The following is a 26,881-nucleotide window of genomic DNA, read 5'->3' as shown; positions in this document are numbered from 1 at the left end:
CCTGCATTGAACCACTCTTCCTTTTACAGAAAGGAGTGATTCGTGTGGTGAATGGAAGTGGTTACAGAGACCACACTAATCCAATATTTATAAAATTGAAATCCTTAAAACTCAAGGAACTGGTAGAACTCAACCTTCTTAAAACAATGTATAAAGCTCACCGGAAAAAATACCATTTAATTTACAGAATAGATTTGCAAAGCGAGACAGTCAGTATAGATTAAGAGGAACTGAAGTTTTCAAACTACCGGAGTCAAGAACCAAATAGAAGGAAAGATGCATCACAACAAAAAGAATCAATTTGTGGAATAAAATTGACAGTGAAATTAAGAGGTGTCAGTCCATTTACATCTTCAAGAAATGTTTAAAAGCACAATTATTGGGAGGATACGACTCTGCTTTAAAGAATGGTCAAAATTAGAATGATTGTTTCTTTTTGTAAATATTTCGTGGTGTTTTTTTTGTATTTTGATTTTATGAAATGGTTGTATTTGATTTTGTAAATGTTTCTTTTATATCTGTTAACAAATCTTGACAAATTGTTATTTATTTTACGTTGACAGGGGCAGACATTTTAAGTCTCACTTCTTTCTGTTCCTTTTCATTTCTTTCTTTTAAAAGAATGAAACAAATAAAATCAATCAATCAAAACATATTTTAGTCACATTTTGAAAGTTTTTAAGAGAAAAAAAATTAGTATGTTTTATTGGCATATGCATTTATGAATAATTTTAATATTTCTGCATTTTTTTAATTGTCGCATTTTCTGTCCTCCATAAAATACAGCCGGAAGTACTGAAAGAGATTAATATAATAATATAAGTGCATAAATATATCGAGAAAATTAAAAATCGGAGTTAAAGAGCAGAAATAATATAAAGAGTCTCGCAGAACTAAACTGCTCCAAACTGAATCCAGTAGATTAAAAAGCAGCGAAGCAGGCAAAGGCAGGTCCAGGTGTCACCTTCTTCCTGTGAGAGCAAGGAACGCGAAACATGAGGCCTGCGGCCCGAAACCGATCCACAAGAAGCCACAATTTGGCCATCAAGCCATTAATAAAATTAAATAAATAAATAAATAAATAAAAACAAATCACAAAAAGCAGATTTTCTGACAAAACAGAGCCGAGATATCAGAGATGCTAACATGAACGCTAACTAGCGAGCTAGCATTAGCCTTGAGCCGCCATGCTGTCTGAAGAATGATGAGATAATCTGCAGTCCTCGTCTTATTACGACCGGATTGTTCCCAGAGAGGCGTTTGTGAGGCCATAAAACAACACTGTGTGTCCCTGGTGAGCGATCGGACCAGCTGGCTACTCCGGGACGCATCACTCAGCCGCCGCCGCCGCCGCCGCCGCGGGGGCGGGACTGTCAACACTCGGCGTGACAGAGTGACCACGGGAAGCAGACGCAGATGTGTTTGTGCAGCGGCGACGGCTCCCGGTAAATAACTGGTCTGGGAGAGATATGGAGAACATCTGGCGGAGCAATCGGGAACGATGGTCCTCCTGAAGAGAACGAGGTTCGGGGAGCAGACTGGACTCTGGCAGGACCGGAGCGCCGCAGACGCTGCCCTTCAGGAGACAAGCAAGTCAATCGAGTCCAAGGCGGCAAAAACTACAAAGTGACTGAAGCATCCCGTGAAAAGGAGAAAAAAAAACGTCCTGCTAAGTGACGCACAACCAGAATTCCAAGGAAAAGTAGAAAATCTGGGACAAAATCCGCCATGTTTTTCAAAATGGCCGACTTCCTGTAGAGTTTTGGGTCCTTGAGCCTTTTAGTGCGTCTGGGAGTGTCACACGTCTTTGCGGCTGGAGGGGAATTGTGTGGATCCTGCAGGTGGCGCTGTAGAGCCGTGTGTTTCCTCCACTACAGGCCAGGTGAGGAGAACCAAGCTTCACCACTGTTCATGTCGGTTTACGCCACAAAATACCTCCGAATTTTTGGGAAAAAAAAGTTCCTGCACCTTCAGTGACAGATGGGATCACTGCCACGCCCTGATCTTTTATCTTCTACCTGATGGAGGCGGAATGAAGTTACTACAGGTGTCCTGCTATTTGTGTTTGTGTTTATGTCCGTTCATGTTCAGCACTTGTTTCTAAAGCTCTGTAGAAAGGTGAGCTGAAATTTCAAAATAAAGTTCAAATAAAGGGAAACAGAATGCAGTGAAATATGAAAACATCTGAGAAGAAAGCGGAGGAAAGCCGCTTGTTACAGAAGTTTATCTGCTCTGTGTGTGTGTGTGTGTGTGTGTGTGTGTGTGTGTGTGTGTGTGTGTGTGTGTGATGAAGTGTCTACATAAAGCAGACACAGATGTGTTTCTGTTCAGAGATATCAGGAAAACATCTGCCTCAAGTCTGACGATCATCCTGAAGGAATCAAGGAGCTGAAACACACACACACACACACACACACACACACACACACACACACACACACACACACACAAACACACTGTAGCTGAAGTGACAGAACAGCATCATGTCTTGATGACAGCTGTTGCTTCATGTCTGGAAACTGAAATCATGACGTTTGAAGTCCGGTTAGTTCAGATCCAGATCCTTCCTCCTCCCCTCCTCTTCCTCCTCCTCCCCTCCTCTTCCTCCTCCTCCCCCTCTTCCTCCTCCCCCACCTGTTCCTCCACCCATTCCACCTCCTGATTTATCTCCATCTCATGTTGCGTTTGAGTACCGTGGGAAAACATCCTTCCAGTGGTTGTTCCCTGTGGTGTGAGTGACAGGAGACCGTCGACTGTCCTCTGAAGCTCTGTCCATACCCAAACACCCGCCCGCCCCGCCCCCCTCCCTCCCTCCCCCTGTGGTGAGAAACAGGATCACACTCCTCCTCTCAGCTGGACTCAACGGACTCTGCAGATTACTGTAATCCTGAAAGTCTTAATCTGTCCTGATATTCTGCTCTGCTGGAGTCTGGAGGCTGGTTTCCTAACAAGCTTCCCCCAAAAACCCCGAAACACGGAGAGCCGGAGCGACGAGAGGCGCTCTGCAGCTCGCCTCCTCTTTCCTGCTGCTCCTGGATGAGGAGGCTTCAGGTGACGCCGCCTCCAGGCTCCACCTGGACGTCTGCGCCGGCACCGAGAGGGCGGGGCTACAGGACCCCACCTGCTCCAACCTGCTGCTAAAGCTAGCCTCCTCGGGCCGGCGCTCCATCCCTGACCCAGAGACTCTGATCCGGTACCGTCTGATTCACTGCACTGACTGAAGGTTGTGGGTCTGAATCCCGGCTGCTCTGTGACCCTCGGTGTGTGAGCCTTCCACTACAGCTGTTTCCAATGAAAACCTGCAAATCGACGGAACGTCTGCGTCCTCCTGGAGGTTCTGAGGTCGGTGGGTTTTTCCTCGCCGCTGTCGTCAGCGCCGCTCCTGTGTTATTGTTGCTCGGTGGGAGATGTTATGCTGAACTGGCACCGTGTAAACAAATGGAACTGGATTCTGGGGCGGAACGCGGCGCGACCCACTTTTCTGTTCCAGAGGAGCCGGGAATTCCCGACCCGAGAGTCAACCGGATCGCGGCGTGAAGCCGTGACGCGGATCCTTTATCTGCAGGCTGCAGAGCCACATGTGAAGACGGTCGAGCCAAAGGCCCCGAGGACACGTCAGCCGGCCGCGGCGCCGCGGCGCTCCGGCTCCCCGGGTCTGACTGGAGCACAAAGACCCCGAATGGAAACTCTGGCTGCTTTCTACTTTTCAGATAATGAGAATAATGTGTTTTTCTGTTGGAGGCGAAGCATCGATTCTGTAAACAGAACGCCGGATTCACTTTGGAGGAGAGAGGAGCAGAATTCATAACACACACACACACACACACACACACACACACACACACACACACACACACACACGGCTGCAGTTCTGTGATCTGATTCTGAATGCAGCAGCGTGTTTGATGTCTTTTTGATGATGGACATGAAATAATGTCCAAATCACCAGAGGCTGCAACATCAAACGCTTCCAAATGAAAACACGGTAATGTCTTCTCGGACGGCGTAGCATCGCGCCTTCGTTTGGCCCCGCGCGGAGGCCCCGGCTTCTGCCGGCAAACAGAAACAGATGAGTCGATAAATGAGGCACTTTCATCTCCAACAAACTTCCACAACTTTCTGTTTTTTTCAGGGCATTAGCAAAGAAAACCCAACGTGGCTAACAGAACGAGGCTAAAGCCGAGGCTAACACGATTTGGCTAAGAGGGAGCAGCTAGCACAAAATGGCTAACACAACGTGGCTAACAACGCTGTGGCTAGCACAATGTGGCTAACAGGCCGCAGCTAGCGTGACGTGGCTAACACAACGTGGCTAACATGCTGCGGCAAACAATGTTGCTAACAACGCCATGGCTAACCCAATGTGGCTAACATGCCGCGGCTAACACGGTTTGGCTAAGAGGGAGCAGCTAGCACAAAATGGCTAACAAAATGTGGCAAACACGCAGTGGCTAACAACGTGGCTAACAAAGCCGTGGCTAGCACAATGTGGCTAACAGGCTGCAGCCAGCACGATGTGGCTAACACAATGTGGTTAACACAACGTGGCTAACATGCTGCGGCAAACAACGTGGCTAACACGACACAGCTAACACGCCGCGGCTAACGCAATGTGGTGCTTGTGACCGGACGACGGCAACTGGCAGCGTTAGGTGGAAGGTTTGCGCCGTTCTCTTTGAAGAGGAGGAATCTGAAGAAAATGCTGATAAAAAGAGGAAAAAGTCAGTGGGATCATCAGAAGCGGCGGTTTTCAAAGCAGGAGGGGGCGGAGCTTCCCCTGGAGGCAGCAGCAGGTAAAGTTTAAAGGTCACCGGGACGACTTTTCCCAGAAGAAACAGACTTTCAACTCAGCAGCATTTGAATAATCCTGGAAGTGGGGGAAAAAAATAAAAACGACAAGCTTTTCTTCTCTAAATATTGAAATCATTCCTCCTCTGGGTTTCAGAGAGGGTCAGGAATCCTCTGGGGGGCCGGAGGCCAAGGGGGAAAGCCTCCTGGGACTGCAGCGGAATAATTTAAATAGATCAGACGAGAGGCGAGTTCCAAGGCTGCTGAAGCACCGATGGATGGATGAATGAAAGGATGAATGACGGATGATAGATTGATAGATGGGTGGATTTTGGATGGATACTGGATTGATGGGCAGATGGATGATAGATTGAGATATGGCTGGATGGATGGATGGGTGCATGGTTGGAGGATGTATGTATGTACGTATAAATTGATGGATGGTTGAATGATGGTGGATAGATGTTGGATGATAGATGGATAGATAGCTGGATGTTGGATTGATGGGTGGGTGGATGATAGATTGAGACATGGATGGGTGGTTGGATGTTGGATGGATGGATGGATGGGCAGATGCATGAATATTAAATATAAAGACAGAGTGTCGCTGGCCTGAGAGCGATCAGCTGTTATCTCAGGTAAACATTCATCAGGAAGTAAAACCTCTGGTTCATTAATGGAAGGAAAGAATCAAGCAGAGTAGAACTCAGAGTAGAACTCAGAGTAGAACCCTCCAGCACAGCAGGAAGAGAGAAACCGCAAGTGATGAAGAAAGGTTAAAGGTCATAAAAAGAGTTAAAGAGGACTGATGGATGAGCACATGATGCACATTTTCGAAAATGAAGAAAGTGTCTGAACGTGTCGAGTCAAGGTCCAGGACTGGTTCCAGGGCTGGACCGTGAACCATGAAACCACGTTCCCTCGTTCTCACTGTCGAGTCCCGGAGCCCTGGTCCAGAGTGAAGGTGATCAATTCGTCCAATCACGTCTGTTTGTTGATGTTTAAATCAATATTCCGATTGACTCATTAGCATCAGTGTGACGTTAACCCTGAACCCTGGGCGGCCTGTGCCGGGTCGGTGTGTCTGTGTGTGTGTGTGTGTGTGTGTGTGTGTGTGTGTGTGTGTGGTTTACAGACAGATCAGTCAGATCAGTGTGTGTGTGTGTGTGTGGTTTACAGACAGATCAGTGTGTGTGTGTGTGTGTGTGTGTGTGTGTGTGTGTGTGTGTGTGTGTGTGTGTGTGTGTGTGTATGTGTGTCTCCCTCTGGGCTGCCGGATGCCTCTGAGCAAACCCGAGAGGCTGATGCTCAAACCTGGCAGCAGCAGCAGACTCAGAGCTTTGTCTCCTGACAGCAAGCTGGCACCGAGCGCCGCTTGATGAAACACACCACCCAGAGCCTGCTCTGTGTGTGTGTGTGTGTGTGTGGTCACTGACAGCCTGACACTCCTGGAGACACCGCGGATGAAAGACAAACTGAGCAGTAAATCTGGTAAATCCGACGGCGTTTCGCTCACCGGTCGTCTGCTCGATGTGATGAGGGCTTTCAGACGCACGGCGCCGATCAGACGTGATCACGGCTCGTCTCGAGAAACTGACTGCCACCGGGATTTTCTACCGGCAGCAGCGGAACGCTCCGTCTTCTGGTCCTCCGGTGGAAAAACGCACAAAAACACAAAACTGAGCCAAAAACATCAAAATCAAAAAGCAGCGACTCTGTGGAGAGACGCAGTGATGGAATCATCGATAACAGCACCGATGGAATCAACTGAATCGATGGAACGTATGGAATCAGACGAACCTGTAAAACCAACAGAATCTACATAAGAAAGAAATCCTCCAGTAGACCATTTGTTCTCAAATAGTTTCTGAACAAAAAGAAAGTTCTGGAATTTAATGAAACTGAAGAAAGAAATTTGATTTAAAAACAAACAAACCAGAGGAAACAAAGAACTCAGTAAACAAACAACATGATCAAGAGCCAAAGACGCCTGAGTGAAACTGAGAGCAGCACAAAGCCTCGGATCAATTCATCGATCGGCTCAGTGGAAACAATCAGTAGGGTGGAATCCAGAACCAGAGACCACAGACTGGATCCAGAACCAGAGCCGACCGAGTGGAACCCGGTCCTCTTGGACCCGAGAAAGTGGACCAGCAGAGGAGCCTGACAGTGTGATGGTGCCTCCACCGTGCTTCTCAGTGGAACTAGTCTCTTGGTCCTCGGTAGGTTCATGTTCTCTAATCAAACTCTGCTTTGGCTCTACGGGTTCGTGGACGATGACCACAGACTGTGGAACTGTTCTCCCATCGGAATCTGATCTCAAACTCAAACTGGTCCCCTGAAGTCCAAAACCACCTCAATACTGTGACAACAGTCGGGTCAAAACCAGAGTCTCTCAAACTTCACAGAAAGTTCCGTCTGCAAAGAGTCTAAAAACCCAAATTTGCCTGAAACTCAGTGAATCTATCAGACATAAAGCCCAGTAAACGCCCGAAACGACGGCCGAGTCGATCTAAATGTTAAACGTGCTGAAGCAGCGGGTCGGCGGCGGCTGGAGGCCTTTCTCTCTTCGTCTCGACTCGCCGCTCTTCACTGCCGTGAAAACCCATCCACAGAGTGAATTATGAGCAGGTGAGCTCCAGTTTCTGCCGTCGCAGCCCTCATTGTGGCTGGACTCTGCAGAGGGACGATGGGCGCCTCGCTCAGAGGAGACGCAGAGACAGAATGAGGACAGACGTCCTGGATGAGGAGACGTCTCCCGGTACAAACACAAACACACTCAAGTTCACAGGCAAATTACTTCACACTGACATGCATCTGAGAGCATCCAGCCACATCTCATCACTTATCTCACTGCAGAGCGGGATTTCTGTCAAAAAGGGATTTTTTCTGGAGTAAAGAAATCTTTAAAAAAAAATCATTACTGGACATATCTGCCAGTTTCTTATCAATAAATCCTAGCCACAGCGTATTTCAAGCCATCTAATTAAACAATTTACAACAGATAAAATGATTAAAGACCATGATAAAAGCAGATTATGGAGGGCACACACACCTTCAGAATATTAAACTGTTTAACACCTGAAACTAAACATCTCCTTCCCTGAAACACGCAGGTGTTCCGGATTAACTGGTTTCCGTGTTAACTGGTGACCGACTTCCCGCAGCGTGCCTCGTTCCCGCTCGGATGTTTAAAACCGACTGAACCCTGCAGCTGGACTACGTTGGAAGAGTTTAAAGGGTCCTACCTTGAGTGAGTCTTTGTCACTGACCTGCAGCTGCACGCGCACATGGGTCGTGTCCTCATACGTCCCTGAGGGGGGCGGGGCTCTAACGACCACAACCACTGCATTGGAGCTGAATCAGACAGTGATGTTGGGTTTGCGATCAGTCTGAATCTTTAAGTCCTTTTTTTTTTCCCCTCTGTCACTTTAATTTTAATCTACAGTATTATCAGTTGATTTTAAGTTTTCATTGACAACGAGCTGTTTTCAGACTTTTCAGATTGATGTTTACAAATCACATGTCAGATGTCTGAGAGTATTTAACACTAAACTGGGATTTTTCTTCCAAATATTCCACATGGTTTCAGTTCAACAGACGCTGAAATGATCTGATATGTCAGTGAAAATCGACTGGCTGTTTCTCTTCTCTGCTCCTTCATGAATCCTGAGAGGAGATCTCAGACTCGACTGCCTGGAACTGAACCGAAACCACATTTCACTGAGATCTACTTGAGAATCAAACTCTGATCCTTCTTCCGAACCAACAACACCTGAAAACTGGCCAATTAAAACAATTTCGGCTGTTTAAGACAAATCAGGGTGGAGAGAGGTCCAAGCTGACTGAAATGAAATCCCTCCAAGCTTTGAGGTGTGACCAATATTCAGCCTCCTTTCAAATCAGTCTCATCGAAAAGCTTCGAGCTTCCAGAGACTCGTTCCACAGGGAAGCGTGGCGGTTCACTTCACTGGGTGGTCTGAGAGCAAGAACCGGGCTTTGAGAACCGAACAGCCCATCTGAAATGAAGGGCTTGATCACAGCTGTAAGATTTTCTGGATTGAGTTTAGAAGAGAGGAGATTTCATTACGTTCTCCGACTGTCTGGCAGTTTTCAAGCAAAAGAGACAAAAACAAACGTGAAATTCGTGATTATTGTCATCTGATTTCTACATGCATTCATGTGAGCTTGAACTTTTCCCCAGAGACTTGATTCTAATGTGAAATATGAAATACTGTGACAAAGTTTTCACTACAGTTTTAAAAAGGACATGAAGATTATCGGCTGGAAAATCATTTTGGTTGTAGAAAAGCTTCATGTTTTGAAGACATTCTATGAAAACACAACCAGTGAATGTTTTCTTCTATATTTTATAGAACAATAAAAGTATCATCACACACACATCCTCACAGAGAACAGAGGGATGCGAACAGATCTACTCGGTGTCCTTATCCCTTGGCGTTCCCCTACCGCTCCCTTACTGCTCCTCTGGTGTTCCACCTGGTTCACTGCTGGGCCCGAGGACATTTCCAGATATGATCTGAGCAGAGATGGGAATCAACCCGAGCTCACCTGCTCTACCCACTGATCCACATCCATCACATATAAAACAACAGTCAGTAAAGAATGGGAACCCTGGGAGGAGCGTGCTAACCACTACTCCACCGTGTCGGTGCAGTCAACGACACGCGAGGAAAAACCAGCCGGACGTCTGCGAACAAGAAAAAGTTTCACATTTATTTGATATCAAACAGGAGTTGAATTAAATATCAGCTGATGATGGGCTCTTACAAAAGGAAGAAGAAATGAAGCGAATCAGTGCTGCAACAACTTTTTCACACTTTCCCAACCAGGTTTCTTTTTTTAATCTCTCCGTCTTTTTTCTCAACAGTTAATAATAAATTAATTAGTGTCAAAAAGGATGAAACATGTCAGTTTGAAAAAAAAAAAGAAACTGCACAAAGTCTCCAAATCTGACCAATTCTTTTTTCTTTTTTTTTTAAAAAATAAATTACATGAGGATCCAATTCTGTCGATCTGTGCGTGACGAAGAAACTGCCGACAGGCGAGAACTGAAAAGAAGCACTTCACAAGCTGAGACGTGATGTCGTGATGATGTCATGATTCTGTGATGTAATGATTCCATGATGCCATGTCATGATTTCATGATGTCCTGGTTCCATGATGTCATGATCCCATGGTGTCTTCGCTTCATGTTATGTCTTCATGATACCATGAATCCATGATGTCATGACTCCATGTCATGTCTCCATGATGTCATTCATGATTACATGTTGTAATTTCATGATGTCATGATTCCATGCTGTCTTCATTTCATGATGTCACCTGCATATCATGAATCCATGATGTCATGATTCAATGATGTCATGATTTCTTATAGACTGATTTCTCTCCAAACTTTTTTTTTCTTCATTTTCAAACATACAACAAGTCAAGTGTGAGAGGAAAAAAGCACATTTGCACCATTTGGATTAACCTTGTCTGAAATATTAACATTGAAAGGGCATAACTACTGAATGGTTTCTTTTTTTTTCCTTGTTTTTTTTTTTATTTATTTATTTTTTTTTACTTTTTACACTAGTGGTACAGCAAAATATATTTTCTTCAGCTGTTACTTGGACAACAGTTAAATGTGCAATAGAGAAAATATAAGGCCTGAGTCTGAATTAGTGGTTTCTTAACTCTGACAGTCCTGACTGTGCAGTTCTAGTTCTGACTAAAAAGACCCTGCAAAGCCCCCCGCCCCCCCTCCCGGCCCATAATCCACCCCGTCCCCACTCCAGGCCCAAGATTCCCCCCCAGCCCGCCCACAAGGCCCAGAATTCCCCGCCAGTCCAGGCCCACGACCCGCCTCGCCCCTCCCACTGTTTGTTTTTTGTTTGCTTTTTTTTTTTTCAGAGGAGGCAGAGCATGTGCGGCACGGCGGCCATCTTGTTCTCTGAGCTCTCACAGTTTGTCTGTGTGTGTATGTGTGTGTTTGTGTGTGTGAAATGATGATCTGTGTGCAAAAGTCTGGTATCATTCATTTTTCCTGCGTGTCCATTCAGACAGGAAGTGCGGAGCCGGGTCGCCCGGGGTCACCTGGGGTCGCCCGGCTCTCGTGACATCGACCGAATTTGCCCGTCGGGTCTCGTGGAAGCAGAACGGAGACGCGGCGGCGGCGCCGCTCAGAGGCTGGTGATGAGCTGCATCTGTCCGTCGGGGGGCGCCTCCCCCTCGGGGGCGCAGTCCTCGCCGCCGGGCGGGGCGATGCAGCCTTCGCTGGTGCCGCGGTTTATGTGGTAGTAGGACAGCGGCGGCGCGTCGCCGAGCTCCGGCATGCTTTTGTGATAGGCGTCCTCGCCGTCGCTCTGGGGCGAGGGGGACGGCCCCCCCTCCTCCTCGGGGGGGTACGGCGAGGCGGAGGGCGAGGGCGAGTCTCTCAGGTTGGGCATGCTGGTGTAGAGCGAGTCTCTGTTGTTGCCGGGCGACTGCGAGCCGCCGTCCTCCGCCGCAGGAACAGTCTCGGAGCCGTGGCCCCCCCCCTCCGGGCGCCGGGGGGCCTTCTGGGCGCTGTAGAGCAGGGAGTGAGTCCTCTGGGGGAGGAGGGGGGCCTCCAGCGCCTCCTTGTGGTGGGGGTGCAGGAGCAGCTCCAGGGTGGCGTGGCCCCCCCGGCCCCTCCCTTGCTGCGGGGACGAGGCCTCGGCGTGGTCCGCCACGATGGCGTCGTCCTCGCTGCCGCTCCCGCCGCCGCCGCGGTCCACCGTCACCCTGGTCTGAAGAGGCGGGGCCCGCTCCCGCTCCCTGGGGCCGTCGCGAGCTTTGGGGCCCCCGCGGGGCCGCAGGTTGTTGTGGACGATCTCAGAGATGATCATCTTCTCGAAGGCGGCGTCGTCCAGGTTGAGGCCCCCCAGCTCGCCCGGCGCCCGGACGCCCACCGCCTCATAGTCGTCGTCCCGGAGGGAGTAGCTGTTGTTGAAGTTTCCGTTGAGGGGGAGGGTGTCCATGGCGCTCAGGTCCCGGCTGTTGCTCAGAGAGTGCTGTCCTGCAGGGAGACGCAACAGCAGCAGGTCAGACGCCATCTTTACTCCAGCAACACCACCAAGCTCCAAAACTCCACCACGGGACATCCACATGCAGCGGAGCGGCGGAACGGCGGCACCAGGAAACCTCCTGCTGGTCCCAGCGGACCCCCGCCATCCTCTCTGAACCTCTCTGCTCAGACTGCAGCGTTTAGAAACGTCTCAGTTCCCCCCCCCAATTCGCTACTGGGCATGGCTAATGCTAATGCTAACATGACGACGATGTGGTGATGATGGTCCAATCAGCTGCTCCTTTACATCGGTTGTCATGGTAACGCATCACAATAAACACTTTGCAGGCGGGGGAGGACTTTCATGAGGAAAACGGTTTTTGTTTACAGACGTTGGTTGTCATGGAAACGCTTCCAACTAGGAAACGAGACAACGCGAGGGAGCACAGAGCTGATCAATCGACTTCTGGAGAGAGAAAGAGTAGAATGGAGCGTTGAATGACTTGGAAACTAATGCTAAGCTAACGCTATAAGGCTAAAGAGCGAGGCTTCTTCAGGTTTCTGAGGTGAAACAGCAGATCGGATCTTCAGAGAGGATGGACTGTTTTTGAGAAGTTTCCTGGAGTCAGACGTTCGTTCGCCCGGCTGCAGACGGGATACTGCTCAGGACGCTCCCTCATCAAAACCACTGCTTTTTTTTCTTCAAAAAACAAAAAAAAAAAAAAAAAAAAAAACAAAACAAAAAACCTGCAATCTTTTTGGACATGTTGAAAAAAGAGGAGCCGATCAGCTTCCCAGCTTGCCAATTCCTCATTATCTGGGAGATTATCCTGAGCAATATCTCCGACGTGAGAACAAACGATGACTCTCAAACTGAAAATACACAACCGAGCAAAGACGGGAGGGGGGGAGGGACGGCGGAGCGAGGGGGTGGAGGGGCGAGGAGGGGGCGGGGTGGGGGGCAGCAGCAGAGGAGGGGCAAAAAAAAAAAAAAAAAAAAAGCCCAGAAAGAAATCCAAGCGGATGGAGGCTCGTTTTGACGTGAACGGATGAATAAAACATTCCACCTGTTAACCGAAAGCAAGACAAAAGAGTAATGTCAAACACAGATGGCCGGCCACTTCACACACACACACACACACGCACGCACACGCACGCACGCACGCACACACACACACCACGACAGGCAGGCACGGTTGCAATGACTCACTTTGACCACCACTCACATCAAGTGTGTCTGCTCAGGCTATCTGGCCGAAGAACGGCTGATTTGCAAAAAAAGTAAAACAACAGATGCGTGGTTTTTTTTCTTTCTTACTTCTCTCTTTTTTTCTTTTTTCTTTTTTTTTTTTAAAGAATTGCAGCAGAAAACAACAAAATCACCCAAAAGAGACAAAAGGTGAAGCTGGTCACGTTGAGTCCGGATTCAGTGCGTCCCGCTGCGGTTTGAGCGAGGAGGAGGAGGAGGAGTTTGAGGCTCTGCAGGACCAGAGCGGCTTCAAGGACCCATCAAGGACGACTGAATCCGGGACCCGGCAGGTGAGAGGGTTCAGCAGCAAGCACAGGTCTCCACCCCCCCCCAACCCCCACCCACAGCACCACCCTCCAGAGTAAAGCACGTCACAGGAGAACACCTTCCAATGTCTGGAATTTCAAAGCCGGGGAGGGTGGAGCTGAAAACATGCACTTCAACTGGGAACATGGGAAAACTAATCTAAAGCTTTAAGCTTTCACGTATTTCAACTGGAAATGTTCAATTTAAAGAACAAATAAAGTCAAACAACAGGCTCAAAGCTAGCCAAACAGCTAGCGTCAGTTCAGTTTTACACCACAAGGTGGCGTGGTGAGTTATTGTAGCGTTTTTCCTGCAGTACAGAAGAAGAAGAAGCATAGCTGCTGGTGGACCGACTGCATTTCTTTGAAGATACAATCTAAAAATGTGTTTAAAGGTGTCGGTTAGCAAGCGCTTCCTGTCTGAAATATGCTAATGCTAACTGGCGAAGGCGTTTCAGAGAAACGTTTTGGAACCGATGCAGCTGCGTTTCTAAAAAAGTTGCGTTTTAGCCCGGCTCGGAGCGCCGTTACCGACGCAGCAATTCAGCCAATCACAGGCGGCTCCTAACGGCTGCGGTCTGCACTGACTGGCTGGGTAAAAGGGGCGGAGCCTAAGACAGAGAAGCCGATTCCCGCATCGCTTCCTTTAATTGACCCATTTTTTAGTTTCATGAGCCGCTTTTCTCTCTCAGGAGTTCATCTTTTAATAAACACACACACGTGCACGCGCACGTGCACGACTTTAATTTAGCGTTTGGGGCGGAGCGCGGAGGTGAAAAGGAGGCTAAAGTTTGATTTGATGAGACCGTCTGAGGAACACAAAGGAGAAGAAACGCTTCGTCTTCAAACCGGCGTGTCAGGAAAAAAAAAAAAAAAAAAAAAAAAAACAACATCAAAGGCTGCGAGGAGCCGACGGAGCAGGAGGATTATCGGACTCAAACACGTGAACGCCTGTTCGTGCTGCACGGCCGACGTGAGTCGAGTCGAATGCGACGCTCCGAAGGAGTTTTCTGTTTTACTGCAGAGCATCACTGAGCATCGTCATCTTCCTCCTCCTCCTCCTCCTCTTCCTCCTCCGTCCCAGCGGGACGGTAAAGGCCTCGTTTTCAGCCCACATTAACATGCAGATCAGACTTAAACCTGAAGACACAGAGACACTGCAGTGCACTCCACTGCACACGTCAGTCCACATCCAATCAGGCCAGTCCGCCGCCGTCAGAATGACTGAAGGACCGGCGTCCAACTCGAGATTGTGGAGATTTCTTTAGAGTTTCATTTCATCCATTCAAACAGGTAACGGAGATTTACCTTCCAATCCAAAATATTTTGTTCAGCATGTTATTTTGTTTTTCTTAATCTAACGAACAAACAGTGTTTTGAACCTGGGAGCTTTAAAGCGCTGAAGCCTCTGCGTCTCCTTTAATCTGCGGTGCTGATCCGACTCCAGTGAAGCCTTTCCGTATCAGCAGCCCGGCGCCGCGCCGTTTTATTAAAGCCTCTTTAATTATTTACCTCCGACAGCCTTCAAGTTTTATTTTTGTATCTCCACGTCGACACGCATCCATCCAGAGAGCGGCTCACACAACTTCCACCGGAGTCCGGGACGCCGCCGGCCGGAGCCTCGAACATGCGTCCGACACGCGGATCGGAATCGAACGCGCGCACGTCGGGACGCGGCGCCGCCCTGCTCCATTATTCAGGAGCTTCTCGGTTGGGACTTTTAAAAAACAGGCTTCAGATCCTCTGCTCATGTCGACACGAGGTCTAAGACTCTTTCAGGAAACTCTCCAGAACCAGACCTAGATCCAGATCCAGAACCAGATCCAGATCCAGATCGTCTCGTTTTCCTTTTAGTCTCAGAGTTCATCATGGAATCTGATCACTCTTCTCTCACATTTTATTACCTTTCATTAAAGAATCAAAAAAAAAAAAAACTGCTGCTGCTCTGCTAAACCTGTACACATGCTGTCTCACTGTCTGAAACCTGCCTCGAAGATCCACGGGGTCCCTGAACGCATCGCGAGGTGTCGCATTCCCACGGCGGCGATTGGACTGGAATCCACCTGCCGTTCAGCGCCGCCTGACTCTAATCCCATCACGCGAAGCGCATCTTAATGCAGCCGAAATGAGGTCAGTGTGTTTCTGCAGGTGAAGCCCAGATTTATGCCAACATTCAAAATGCTAATAATCTTTTTTCTGCTTGTTTTATGAGCCTCCTGCGCTCCGGTGTTAACATTAAATTAGCCGGCCCTGATTAAGCAGGTAAATATTTCAGGGCGATAAAAAGCCGGCGCGAGCCGCTCGGCTGCTGCTGCTGCTGCGCTCGGTGAAAAGAGGGAATAATTCAGACGAAGCCTTTGATTCTCTCCGCAGACATTGTTTTGGGTCCAGACTTCATTAAGCGCGACTTCATAAGTGCCGAGGATGAAGTGCAGGAGAACAGAGAGCCCAGAGCGGCGGGTTCACGCTATACGTTAGCACACATCCGCTGCCTTCACACTTCAGCCGAGGCACGGCTGTTTTTCTACATTCTCTTTTATCATCAGATGCCTGTGAATATCTGAAGGCTGCGACTCTGCCCGCATTGCGTCACGCGCTTCTGTTTTCCTCCCGCTTTGATTGGGTTTCTCCGGCGAGGAACTAGGTCACCATAAACACTAACATGATTTAAACTCCGTCTAATCTGGAGCGAAGCTCGACGGCGAGACTCCGGCGAGTCGCGAACGGAGGGATCCCAGGAACAGACGCAAAAGGTTCTGACGGACGTAGAATTTAACTGGACCGGAGTTGTGGAGAGTTTGACGGTTTCCTATTGTGTGATTTCTGATTTATTTTTTGGGATATTAGGACGTACTTCAGTTTTCCCTGGTTTCACGTCATCAAACCTGAACACGCAGGGAGGAACGCTCGTTTGACGTCAGCCTGACAACCGTCTCCCGAACCCAGCCGCACGCCGCCAGAGCTCATTAGCATGCTAGCCCTGCCGCTTTGCTGAGGCGTAAAAGAGCGGCCGCCTCTCGGTTGCCTGGCAACCGATCAGGCGGAAATTAAAGCCTGGTTAAAGCAAAGTGTTAATTAGTTGTTTTCCTACAAGCTGATGTTGTTACACTTTGGTTTTTGGTGCAGACATGAGGTTTAGAGAAGCTAGCTGGACGATTCTTTCCTTCCTTCTCGCCTAGCATGGTGCTAGCGGCTAGCTGGCGGTCGTAGCTCACAGCAGCACCTTCACCTGTGAGCAAGGCTCCATTCAAAACGTCGCTAAACTTCCACAGCATCTGGTTTCAACCAGGAACAAAGTTACAAGTTACTTTGGGAACTTTGCTAATGATGTATTCGACCTTGAAATCTACTTCCTGACCTTTAAGGTCAACGTTATTGAGTTACAACGATTGACTGTGGCTGAGAACTGTTTTAGGGCACTTTGAAGAGAATTATGTAAATTTACAACAGGTTGATACTGTGTCTTCCTCACATTCTTCAGTTACCTGATGTTCCTTTAACATATATTCTTTTATTCCATGACATTCCCTAAATGACTCACATTTAGTTCCCCGATGTTCCCTAAATCACTGACATTTCTTCAGTTATGTGACGTTAACTGAACACCTAAAACCTTCCATTTACCTGATGTGCCCTGAACTTGTGTAATTCTTTTGTTTACCAGTGTTCCCTAAATATCATATCCTCTATTTACCTGATGGACCCAAAACCTCTCACAACCTCCACTTAGCTGATGTTCCCTAAAAGGCTCACGTTTCCCCAGGTGACTGATGTTCCCTAAACACCCCATTATTCTTTAGTTTCTCATGTTTCTTCTTCAGATTAGAATCAGAATGTTCTTTCTTGTCCATGTTAAATACATTAAACTGATGTTCCCTGAATGCACGGCAGTTCTCACGTTTCTGGAAGTTCCCTAAACGTTTCACAGTTTGATCTCAAAAATAAACACGTGTCCAATGAATCCAGATTATGTCAAGCAATCAATCATGTTTGATTGATCATTGATCATTAGCTCGTCTTTCATAAAGTGAATATTTTGCTTCTAAATGAGAAGAAATCGGTAAACGTGCCATTGGAAGTGTGAAAACAGCTCGTCGAAGTATCTGACGCTGTTTTTATAATAAACTAATTCAGCAGAAAAGCAACTGCAGCCAGTTTTTTCTTCTCTTTATCGTGTTTCAAACAAATCAAAGCTGATTGATCAGACGCTCGGCGACGTTCTGCAACTTGGATTATTGAACCTCGTCGGTCTCTTCCAGCAGCAAACAAGCATTTTCCCCCCAAAAAAAACTGTTCCATCAGAGAAGAAAAAGCATCAGAGCTGAGAGAGAGAACAGGCGGAGGGTGGATGTGCACCTGGGGAGTGAAAGGCGGGTGGAGAGGGGGTGTTGCACACCACCGTTTCTGCCAGCAGGTTGTTATAGGGGTTAGTGTCGTGAGTTCGGAGGAGGGGGTTAGTGAGGAGGTAGTTCCCCGTCATCCCTGAAACAACAGCGAGAGAGACAGAGGAGAGAAGAGGGAGAGGTTAGGGAACAGCCCAGCAGCACAAAAAAAAAAAAAAAAAAAACATCCCACACATGACAGGCGACCTTTGAACCCCCCGGTCCGTCACAACACGGCGCCTCCTGGCTCCTCCCACCCCGAGAAAAAAAAAACATCCACAGCATCAATAAACAAGATCCAATCATCAATCAGCGCATAAATAATTCATTCTGTCCTCGGGCTGGTAAAAGTTCAGATTTACAGATGTTTACTAAACGCCTCACATGCTCCGGTCCGCGATGCAGATGTTCCTGAACATCTGCCCAGCACGTACATCTTTCAACTCACAGATGTTTCCTGAACGCCACATTCAACACGATCCTGTAAACTCACGCAAAGGCAGACGGGCAAAATTACAGACGTTCCCTGAATGCCTCGTAACTCTTCAGTTAACTGAAGTCCATTAAACGCCTCATATTTATTGGTTAGCCCAAGTTTAATAAAATTCTCAATCTCCCCTGAACGCCTCATATTCATCGCTTTACAGAAGGCTCCTGAACGCACCATCTTTTGCTGATGTTCCTTGAAAACATGACGACCTTGAGCTTGTTGACGTTCCCTGAACGCATCATCAACGCAAGTCAGTTTACAGAAAGCTTCTTAACGCATCATAATCACCAGTTTGCCGATATTCCCTGAACACATCGTGACCTTGAACTTGCCGATGTTTTCTTAACATGTCATGATTATGAGTTTGCTGTTTTCTGAACGGATCACGATCACCAGTTTGCCAATGTTCCCTGAACGTGTCATGACTAGCAATTCACACAAGGCTTCTTAAGACATGATATTAAGTTTGCAGATGCTCCCTGAACGCCTCATTTTCATGATTTTGCTAGCGTTCCCTTAACGTGGCACTTTACCGATGTTCCCTGAACATGTCACGACCTTGAGTTTGGCCATGTTCCCTAAATGCATCAGTTTTCTGATGTTCCCTGAGCTGAACACGTCATGCTCGTCGGTTTTCTGACGCTCCCCGAACGCCTCACATTAACGAGTTCTGCCTTCGGTTGAGGAAAGTCTGGTTTTGATGCAGATTTCAGCTGAAGGAAGAATCAAACCCGGGTTCTGAGGAGGCTTCCAGGCTGCCGAGGAGCTGGTGGAGCAGCAGCAGGCGTGAGTTCCTCTCAGGTGAAGCCTCTGATGTGGAGAGGAGTGCGGCTGGAACCCGGCCTGACCTCCGCCTGACTTTCCTCTCCTGCTTTCATCCTGACAGTCGCTGCAGGATGAGCGCGGTTCAGCCGGCTGCTGCTCTCATCAGTAACACTTCACGCCGCGCTAAATGCCTCTCCTCTCGCCTTTCCAAACGCCGGCGCCGAGTGGGGGAACGCTGCGAACCCCTCACACACCGAAACGCCGCGTTTGGTGCAATGCAACGTGAAACGTGAGCGCGTGTGACGGCGGCGGCGGCGGCGGCGCCTGGCTCGCCGGGCGTCTGCTCACCCTGGTTGAGCGTAGAGGTGCTGTTGATGTCTCCGGAGATGAAGGACGACTCCGACTGCTTCCTCACCGTGTCGTTCCACATGCGTCTGATGCGACTCTGAGAGGAGACACACACACACACACACACACACACACACACACACACACACACACACACACACACACACACACACACATACACACACAGACGCTGTTATTCATGTTCCCTCCAGCGTCTGATGGCGTGCTGGGAGCAACAAAGCCGACTCGCGCTATTGATGGGTCGGATGGCGAGCAGAGAGCGGAGCCTCTCAGCCGGAGTGAACAGTTGTTCTGCACCAACGTGGGTTTTCATTAAAAAACGTTTACAGGAGTCTGAAAACGCAACGTCCACGTCTACGTGGAAACAGGAAAACGCCACTTTTCTGAAATGTTGCTGCTGGTCCTGAGGAACACGGCTGTAGTAAATGCTGTGAAACTACAGTAAAAATGTGAAACTTTCCTGAAACATAAGTGGAAACACGAAGCGTTTTCACCTGAAATGTTGCCGTGTAAACAGGGTCCACGATTCTGCCACAAGATAAAGACACGAACTTAATCACACTGTTAGTTTAATGCTAATGCTAAAAGGTAATGCTAATGGTTCCTTTAAAGGCAATGCCAATGCTAGTGGTTATCTTAAAGGTGTTGCTAATAGTTAGTTTAAAGGTAATGCTATTGCTAGTAGTTAGCCTAATGATAATGCACATGCTAGTAGTTAGTATAAAGGTAATGCTAATGGTTAATTTGAAGCAAGACAATGCTGGGGTAGTTTAAAGGAAATACTAATGCTTGGCTTAAAGGTAATGCTACTGGTTAGCTCGAAGCTAATGCTCATGGTTAGCTTAAAGATAATGCTAGTGGTTAGCTTGAAGCTAATGCTCATGGTTAGCTTAAAGGTGTTGCTAATAGTTAGTTTAAAGGGAATGCTATTTGTAGTGGTTAGCTTAATGACAATGCAAATGCTAGTAGTTCGTATAAAGGTAATGCTAATGGTTAGTTTAAAGCAAGACAACGCTGGGGTAGTTTAAAGGCAATACTAATGCTTGGCTTAAAGATAATGCTCTGGTTAGCTTGAAGCTAATGCTCATTGTTAGCTTAAAGGTAATGTGAGTGTTGAAGCTCAAAGCAGACAGAGAGACAGCAGCTCTGTTGATGTTGGTGAAGTCAGTTTCTTATTGCAGTGTAGCGGGCGTCGGCCGCTTGACAGTGGGGGTGGGGGTTGTTACCTGTGTGGCAGAGGAGTAGCGGGCGGTGGACCGGGACGTGGCGGTCTTGGCGGCGCCGTGCGGACCCTCGGGCGGCAGCGTGCCGCAGCACTGCGACTGACGGAAACATTTGCTGTATTCTTTACGGACCTGCAGGAGGAGAGGAGGTGAGGAAGGACGGATCCAGAACCAAACCTAAACTTTCTCTTCATGAGGCGTCAAAGTAAAGGTCTACTCAGATCTACAGAAGAACCAACGATGTTCGCTGGAGAGCGAAGAACCACTTTAATAGTGGCAGCTCACCGCTCAGCGGGCAGGTTAACGACTCATCAGATGAGAAGTAGGTTAAAAGTAATCAGATTACAAAGTTAATCTGATTACAGCCGACTGTTAACAGTCGCATTTCATTTTGATGAAGGTTTAAGTAATCTAGTCACAGTAACATCAAAGCATTAAATCACTGTGGCGTTGAAACATCGGATTACAGTTAAAATTACTTGAGATTACTAGAAAAATAGTAGAAAGCCAGCCAGGTGAAGATGTAATCAGATTACAGTGTAATCAATTACAAACTTCCCCAGAATCGGCCTCGTTTACAAGATGATGTGTTCAAGTGAAAATGGGAAAACTTCTGATTTGCTTTAGGGTTCGTTTCCATGACAACGCTGATCAGAGCCACTGACACAATGTTTAGAGAACGCTCCACCTCTGTCGCCGTGGAAACAGTGGAAACAAATGTTTAGATGGTGTTCCGATGTTGTCTCGACGGAAGCACAACTGTTAGAGAGTGGTCTGCCTCCATCTCCGTGGAAACGGTGAAAACATCATTTAGAGAATGCTTTGTCTCCATGGAAACGGTGAAAAAGTTGAGAGAGTGCTCTGCTTCCGTTTCCTTGGAAACGGTGAAAACAACTTTCTGGAAACGCTCGGGCTTGTCTTGAACTCAGCTGTGGCTAGAAATGACTGTGTTGTAATTGGTGCTATATAAAAAAAAGCTGTAATCTGATTACTGGCGTCGGTACCTTTTTCTGCAGCAGGCAGTGGAAGATGAAGATGAACATCCCCTGCAGCGTGTTGAAGATGGTGAAGAGGTACGCCATGACCACGGACGAGTCGTTGAGGAAGAACAAGCCGAACGACCACGTCAGGCCCAGAAGGCAGAGCAGCGCGAAGGCCCCCAACACCCAGGACCTGCAGAGACCCCAGAGACCCCAGAGACCACCCGGGAGGGGGTCCAGGGAGACATGGGCAAGGAGAAGATGAGGAGGAGGAGGAGGAGGAGGAGGAGGAGAAGAAGAAGAAGCCAAATGTTAGAGTCAAACATTCTGTCTTTCTCATACTACCCAACGATCCGTTGGGTAGTTTGCAAGATGATGTAATCTGTTGCGAACATGAGGCTCGCAGTGTGTGTATGGCTTCATTTTAAAATCAAACAGCAGATTCAAGTAGTGGAAGAACATGAAAACTACACAGTTTTCAGAACGTTGTCGTCTAAACGCAAAACTTTCCTGAAACAAAAACACAAAAAAACGACGTGTTTTGTTGTGTGTGTGTGTGTGTGTGAGAGGAGAGCATTGTGTTCAGCCGTGGATCAGAAACAAGAAGCAACGGAACGCGGCCGTCCCTCCGTTCTGCCTGAATCAAGCCCCGCCCCCCTCCCCCCGTCGCGGTTGGAAACAGACGGCGAACACACGGCGGTTTGACGAGGACCTTCCTTAATGACAGCTAATGAGTCCCGACTTCTTATCGGGAAGTGTGAAATCCAGCATCTGCAGAGTGTGGGTTCTCCGCGAGCTAAAAACAAACCTGAAAGCTGTTTTTTTTTTTTTTTTTCCCCTCCGCTCTGGAAGTGAATCAAAGCGGCTGCCTAAAAATCAAACGCCCACGTGAACATACGCTGGCCGGGCCTCAAACGTACCGCGGAGCAGGAATCCCGGTCAGGGACTCGTCTCTTTATCGACACGCCGCAGCCGGCAGCCGGAGGAGACACGGACGTCCCTTTCTGTTTGTTTTCACCGCGAGCCAATCCGTCCGCAGGGAGAACAGAAACTACCGCAAACTCCCAGCAAAGGTCAGCCGCACGGTGACGAGGAGTAAACCGGGCAGCGTAACCCCGCGCAGAGCAGAAGAGAGAAGGTCTGGACTGGTGGAGCTTCCCTCGCCGCCCCCCCTCGCTCACCTGATGCCCCCCAGCCTGGACGAGTCCGGCTTCATGGACGTGGAGTGCTTCACCATCTTGTACATGGTCACCACCAGGAAGATGAGGTTCACCTGCGGGAACACGAGGGCGTTTGAAAAGGTCAGAGTGGAAGTCAGTTCAGCTTGAGACGCTTGTGGAAATGAAGAGTTTGGGACTGGAGCAACATTTAGGGAAGGAATGGACTCAAACTGGAAGTAAAAAACTGCAGTTCACACATTTACTCCATCCACCCAAATATCTCTTCATCCATCCTGCTGGAAATGACATCTAATGAAAGTCTGAAATGATAAAACTACGATAAAAACCAGCGTCAAACCACTTCAGGACATCAGACTAGAACCAGACTAGACCCCGTCCTGAAACCGGCTCCAAACCCTTTGAAACAGCCCCGTCTGGAGGAACCCTCAAGCTCGTCCCAATTCAATCCAACTCCAAACTTCAAACCTGGATAAAGCTTCTGAGATGATTCTTCACCCAGTAAAAAAAAATTAATTTTTAAACATTTCAAAAAAATAAACGAGTGGTTTTGAACCAAACTTCAAACCAGGCGAAAGCATCTGCAGGTTGAAGAGCACATTTCAAACCAGGTTCAAACCAGAACTCCCATCAAGTCAGTCCAAAACACCAACCTGGACCAAGCCCACAAGCCCAAACCCAGTCCAGAACCTGCTCCAGACCACTTCCTGTTGTGTTTAAAAAAGTTTTTCGCAGTTAATTTGCTGAAATCTGCACCGATAACCTGAATGTTTTGAATTATCCAGCTTGTAGCTCTTTGACTTTTTCAGAGGCTTCAGGCCTCGCAGCACCTCTGAAACCCAGAGCCTCGCTTCATTTCACACCACCCTCACAGCTACGCTCATTTATCTGCCACTTTTTCAGTCACTCGTCTTTAGCTGGGCGGTAATTAGCATGTTTTTGTTGAGTAACAATCTGCGAACGGCGACGCGTTTGTGATAAACAGACCTTCAGTATTAAAAGCATCAGAAGTAAGAGAAACGGAGCAGAGAGTGGCGTCTCATCGGCTGTAATGTGGAAACAACATTCCACTTTTCACACGGAATATTACCAGATCTATTATTGTGTTGGTGTCAAAACAAACAGGCCGGCACTGAGAGCAATATGAAAATTTAATACCTCAGTGCCGATCATCGAGCGAGCCGAAAAGCAGCAGAGAGGTTATCGCTTCACGCTCCGCCCAGCGATATGAGCGCCGTTCAGAAACTTCTCACATCTGTCCTCAAAAAACACCGAAAATCCACTTAATACCAATCTCATGAAGAGGCCGGAAACAAACGCTGAGAACTCTACAGGGGCGAGTCTGGAGAGAGAAAGACTTTAAAAGATTCAGACGGTTCCGTGTTCTCAGAGAACAGACGTCTCAGACGGTTCTGTTCCATCCTGCAGTCAGGTTAAACTCTGAGGTTTCCCTCTTTCCTCATGTTTGTCCTCATGACTCCATAAATAGAACAGTCCTGAAGTGTAGAACCGGCCGACGCTCCAGAAAAGCGCAGCGTCAGAGGCCAGTTCGGAGTCGAACGCCACGTCTGGGGACACACTGACCGAGGCCGGGAGGAAACCTTAAAAGATTCAAGCTGTCCGGGGGGAACGGTTTCCACGCTGTGGGGATGATGCTTCATCGAAGCACCGCGGAGCCCGAGGCCACCGCAGAACGCCGTGTTCTGGACCCAGACCACGTTCCCCCTCCGCTTCTGTAAACACGCGGCGGAAAACAGGAAGACGTTTGGATCTGATGGGATTAAAAAGGCTCTCGGTTCTGCTCCCGGCGAGCGTCCGCCATGCGTGACCAATCGTCCACACATGAGGAGGAACAGAACGAAGGAACCCTGTGTTTCAGGGAGAATCTGCTCTTGCTGGAACCTGAAGACAGCCGCGGTGAATCAAGCAAACCACCAACACCTGCTTCTGCAGGCTGCCGCTCCTGGAACCGTTCTCCTCCAACCCTGCAGGAGAAACACGCTCCTGCTTCCTGGTTCACTTCCTGGTCCTTAGTAAGAAAGGCTACAAAGTTACACTGAGCCGTTCACAGATGTTCTACAGGTATGAGGAGCAGAACAAAGACAGAGGAACCACAGAAAAGTTCTGAGGTGGATGGAAATGTTCTTGGGTCAAAAGTAAAGTTCCTAGACTTAAAGAAAAGTCTTAGACCTCGAGACAAAATTGCTAGATGTAGTGACAGGTTCTCAGATCGACAGAAATGTTCTCCTGTATGAAAAGGTCTTCATTAGATTTGAGAGTTGGAGCTTTCTTGGAAAACAATGAATGGATTGTGATTTAATCAGGTGCTGGACTCTGAGACTGAAGGTGTTCCAGTGTGTTGAACATCTCCACAATTCATTGCAAGTGAACCAAACAACGAGAGAGTGAACCAAAGAATGAACAAGTGAACCAAAGAATGAACAAGTGAACTAAACAACCAAAGAGTCAACCAAACACTGAGCAAGTGAGCCAAAGGAGCGAGTGAGGCAGTGACGGCAGCAGGAGCCGAGACGACAACAGAGAGGACGGACTGAGGGACGGACGGACCGATGGTGCTCTGACCCCACCCCCCCCTCCTCTGAGCCCATCTCCTCCACTAACCCCACCTCCTTCTCTGCTCCCGCTCTCTGATTGGCTGTCGACCAGCCCGCATCGAGCTCGAAGTGCGTCTGTACGAACAGGCGGCGCCCAGCATAAAATATTAAGACCGGAGAAGTGGGATTGGCTGGCGGAGTGTCATGATCCCTGGTGGTAATGGCCGTCTGGCCTCGCCCCCTTCATCACTCCCATGTTCACCCCTCCCCCACACAACCATCAGCTTTGTTTCCCCACCGAGATAATGACCTTCAAGCCCGAAACCACGAGTCCTCCTCTGTGCGTGTACGTTCGTGTGTGTGTGTGTGTGTGTGTGTGTGTGTGTGCGCACAGAGAGAACTGCTTTAAGCAGTCGCTGCTCTCCAGTTTGTGATTTCAGAGGATTTCATAGCTGAGCGAACGCTGACGCTCTGCTGTCAAGTGTAATGGAAACACTTTGCTTCTCATGCAAAGTGATGCAAACACACACACACACACACACACACACACACACACACACACACACACACACACTTTCTCAGCAGAATGAGGTAGAACTCACCACGATGATGAAGGTCACAGGTCCGATGAAGCTCCAGATGAAGTGGTTATCAACCCTCAGCCAGCATCTGCAGAGAGCAGAAGGTCACGTTCAGCACCGTCAGTCGCCTCGTCGCCAAAATAAAGTCGCGTGTCACCGATCGATCGGCGTCCGGCCCGACCGGACTCATGACCGGACGCTCGCTTACGCCCGCTGCGTGCCGTAGCTCTGGTAGTCGATGGCCGCCGAGATGCCCACCACCACGGCGGGGATGAGGTACCCGGACACGTAGTAGTACTTCCTGCGGGAGAACTCGCTCTCGAACACCTCCACCAGCATGAGGTAGAGCTGAACGCCCTCCAGGCACATCCAGGCGAAGGCAGCCAGGAAGCAGAAGTGCAGCACGCCGGCGATGATGGAGCATACCAGCTGAGGGAGGGAGGGATACACACACACACACACACCCTCGTTATATGTGTCCAATTTGGGGGGGGGGTCCCTGCTGTCAGACCTGAGAACTCAGTCGAGACTCGGGGTGAATGTTGGCAGCGAGCTCACGATATGATTTGTATCACGATATTTGGATCGCGATACAATAATATCATGATATATATAAGATATTGCGATATATTGTGATGTTCCATATAGTTCACTTAAAAAATAAAAATAGAGATAAAACTTTGATCAGATGACATTGATCATTCAGAGGACAAAATTGATTGAAAATTTCTCAAAGTAACCATTAGTCTCTTGTCCCTGAATGACTGAATGAAGCTGTAGCGCCTGCAGCAGCAACAGCTGACTCATGCTGAAACCATGAGGGATCACTTCCCTCAGTCTATACCATTCTACTTCACCATATTGATATTTCTCCAGCCCTCGTCGAGGCACTAAGTGACTTGACGATCGTCGTCTTTCTCCTTCCTCACCTGTTTCCTCTGCTTTCTGACTTTCCTTCTACCTTCACAGAAACTCAAACTTCC

The 26,881-nt window shown here is 48.4% G+C and overlaps 1 protein-coding gene across 3 annotated transcripts in view; it reads right to left on the bottom strand.

Moving 5' to 3' along the window:
• Positions 1-10,777: 10,777 nt before the first annotated feature.
• Positions 10,778-26,881, bottom strand: part of adgrl2b.1 (adhesion G protein-coupled receptor L2b, tandem duplicate 1) — a 99,483-nt gene continuing 83,379 nt past the window's right edge. For 2 of the 3 annotated variants that reach the window (XM_030114532.1, XM_030114533.1), the window contains 8 exons: positions 26,107-26,327; positions 25,920-25,986; positions 22,766-22,857; positions 21,609-21,777; positions 20,608-20,736; positions 19,361-19,457; positions 17,732-17,857; positions 10,778-11,833 (listed from right to left, as the gene is read on the bottom strand). In XM_030114532.1, coding sequence (XP_029970392.1) covers positions 10,977-11,833; positions 17,732-17,857; positions 19,361-19,457; positions 20,608-20,736; positions 21,609-21,777; positions 22,766-22,857; positions 25,920-25,986; positions 26,107-26,327 — 1,758 coding nt within the window. In that variant the 3' untranslated portion in view covers positions 10,778-10,976. The remainder of the gene's footprint in view (positions 11,834-17,731; positions 17,858-19,360; positions 19,458-20,607; positions 20,737-21,608; positions 21,778-22,765; positions 22,858-25,919; positions 25,987-26,106; positions 26,328-26,881) is intronic. The other variant, XM_030114534.1, reaches the window with a different exon arrangement.

Source organism: Salarias fasciatus, chromosome 18 (assembly GCF_902148845.1).
Source record: "Salarias fasciatus chromosome 18, fSalaFa1.1, whole genome shotgun sequence".
NCBI lineage: Eukaryota > Metazoa > Chordata > Actinopteri > Blenniiformes > Blenniidae > Salarias > Salarias fasciatus.
The sequence above is the reverse complement of the archived record's forward strand: the minus strand, read 5'-3'. Positions and strand labels throughout refer to the sequence as shown.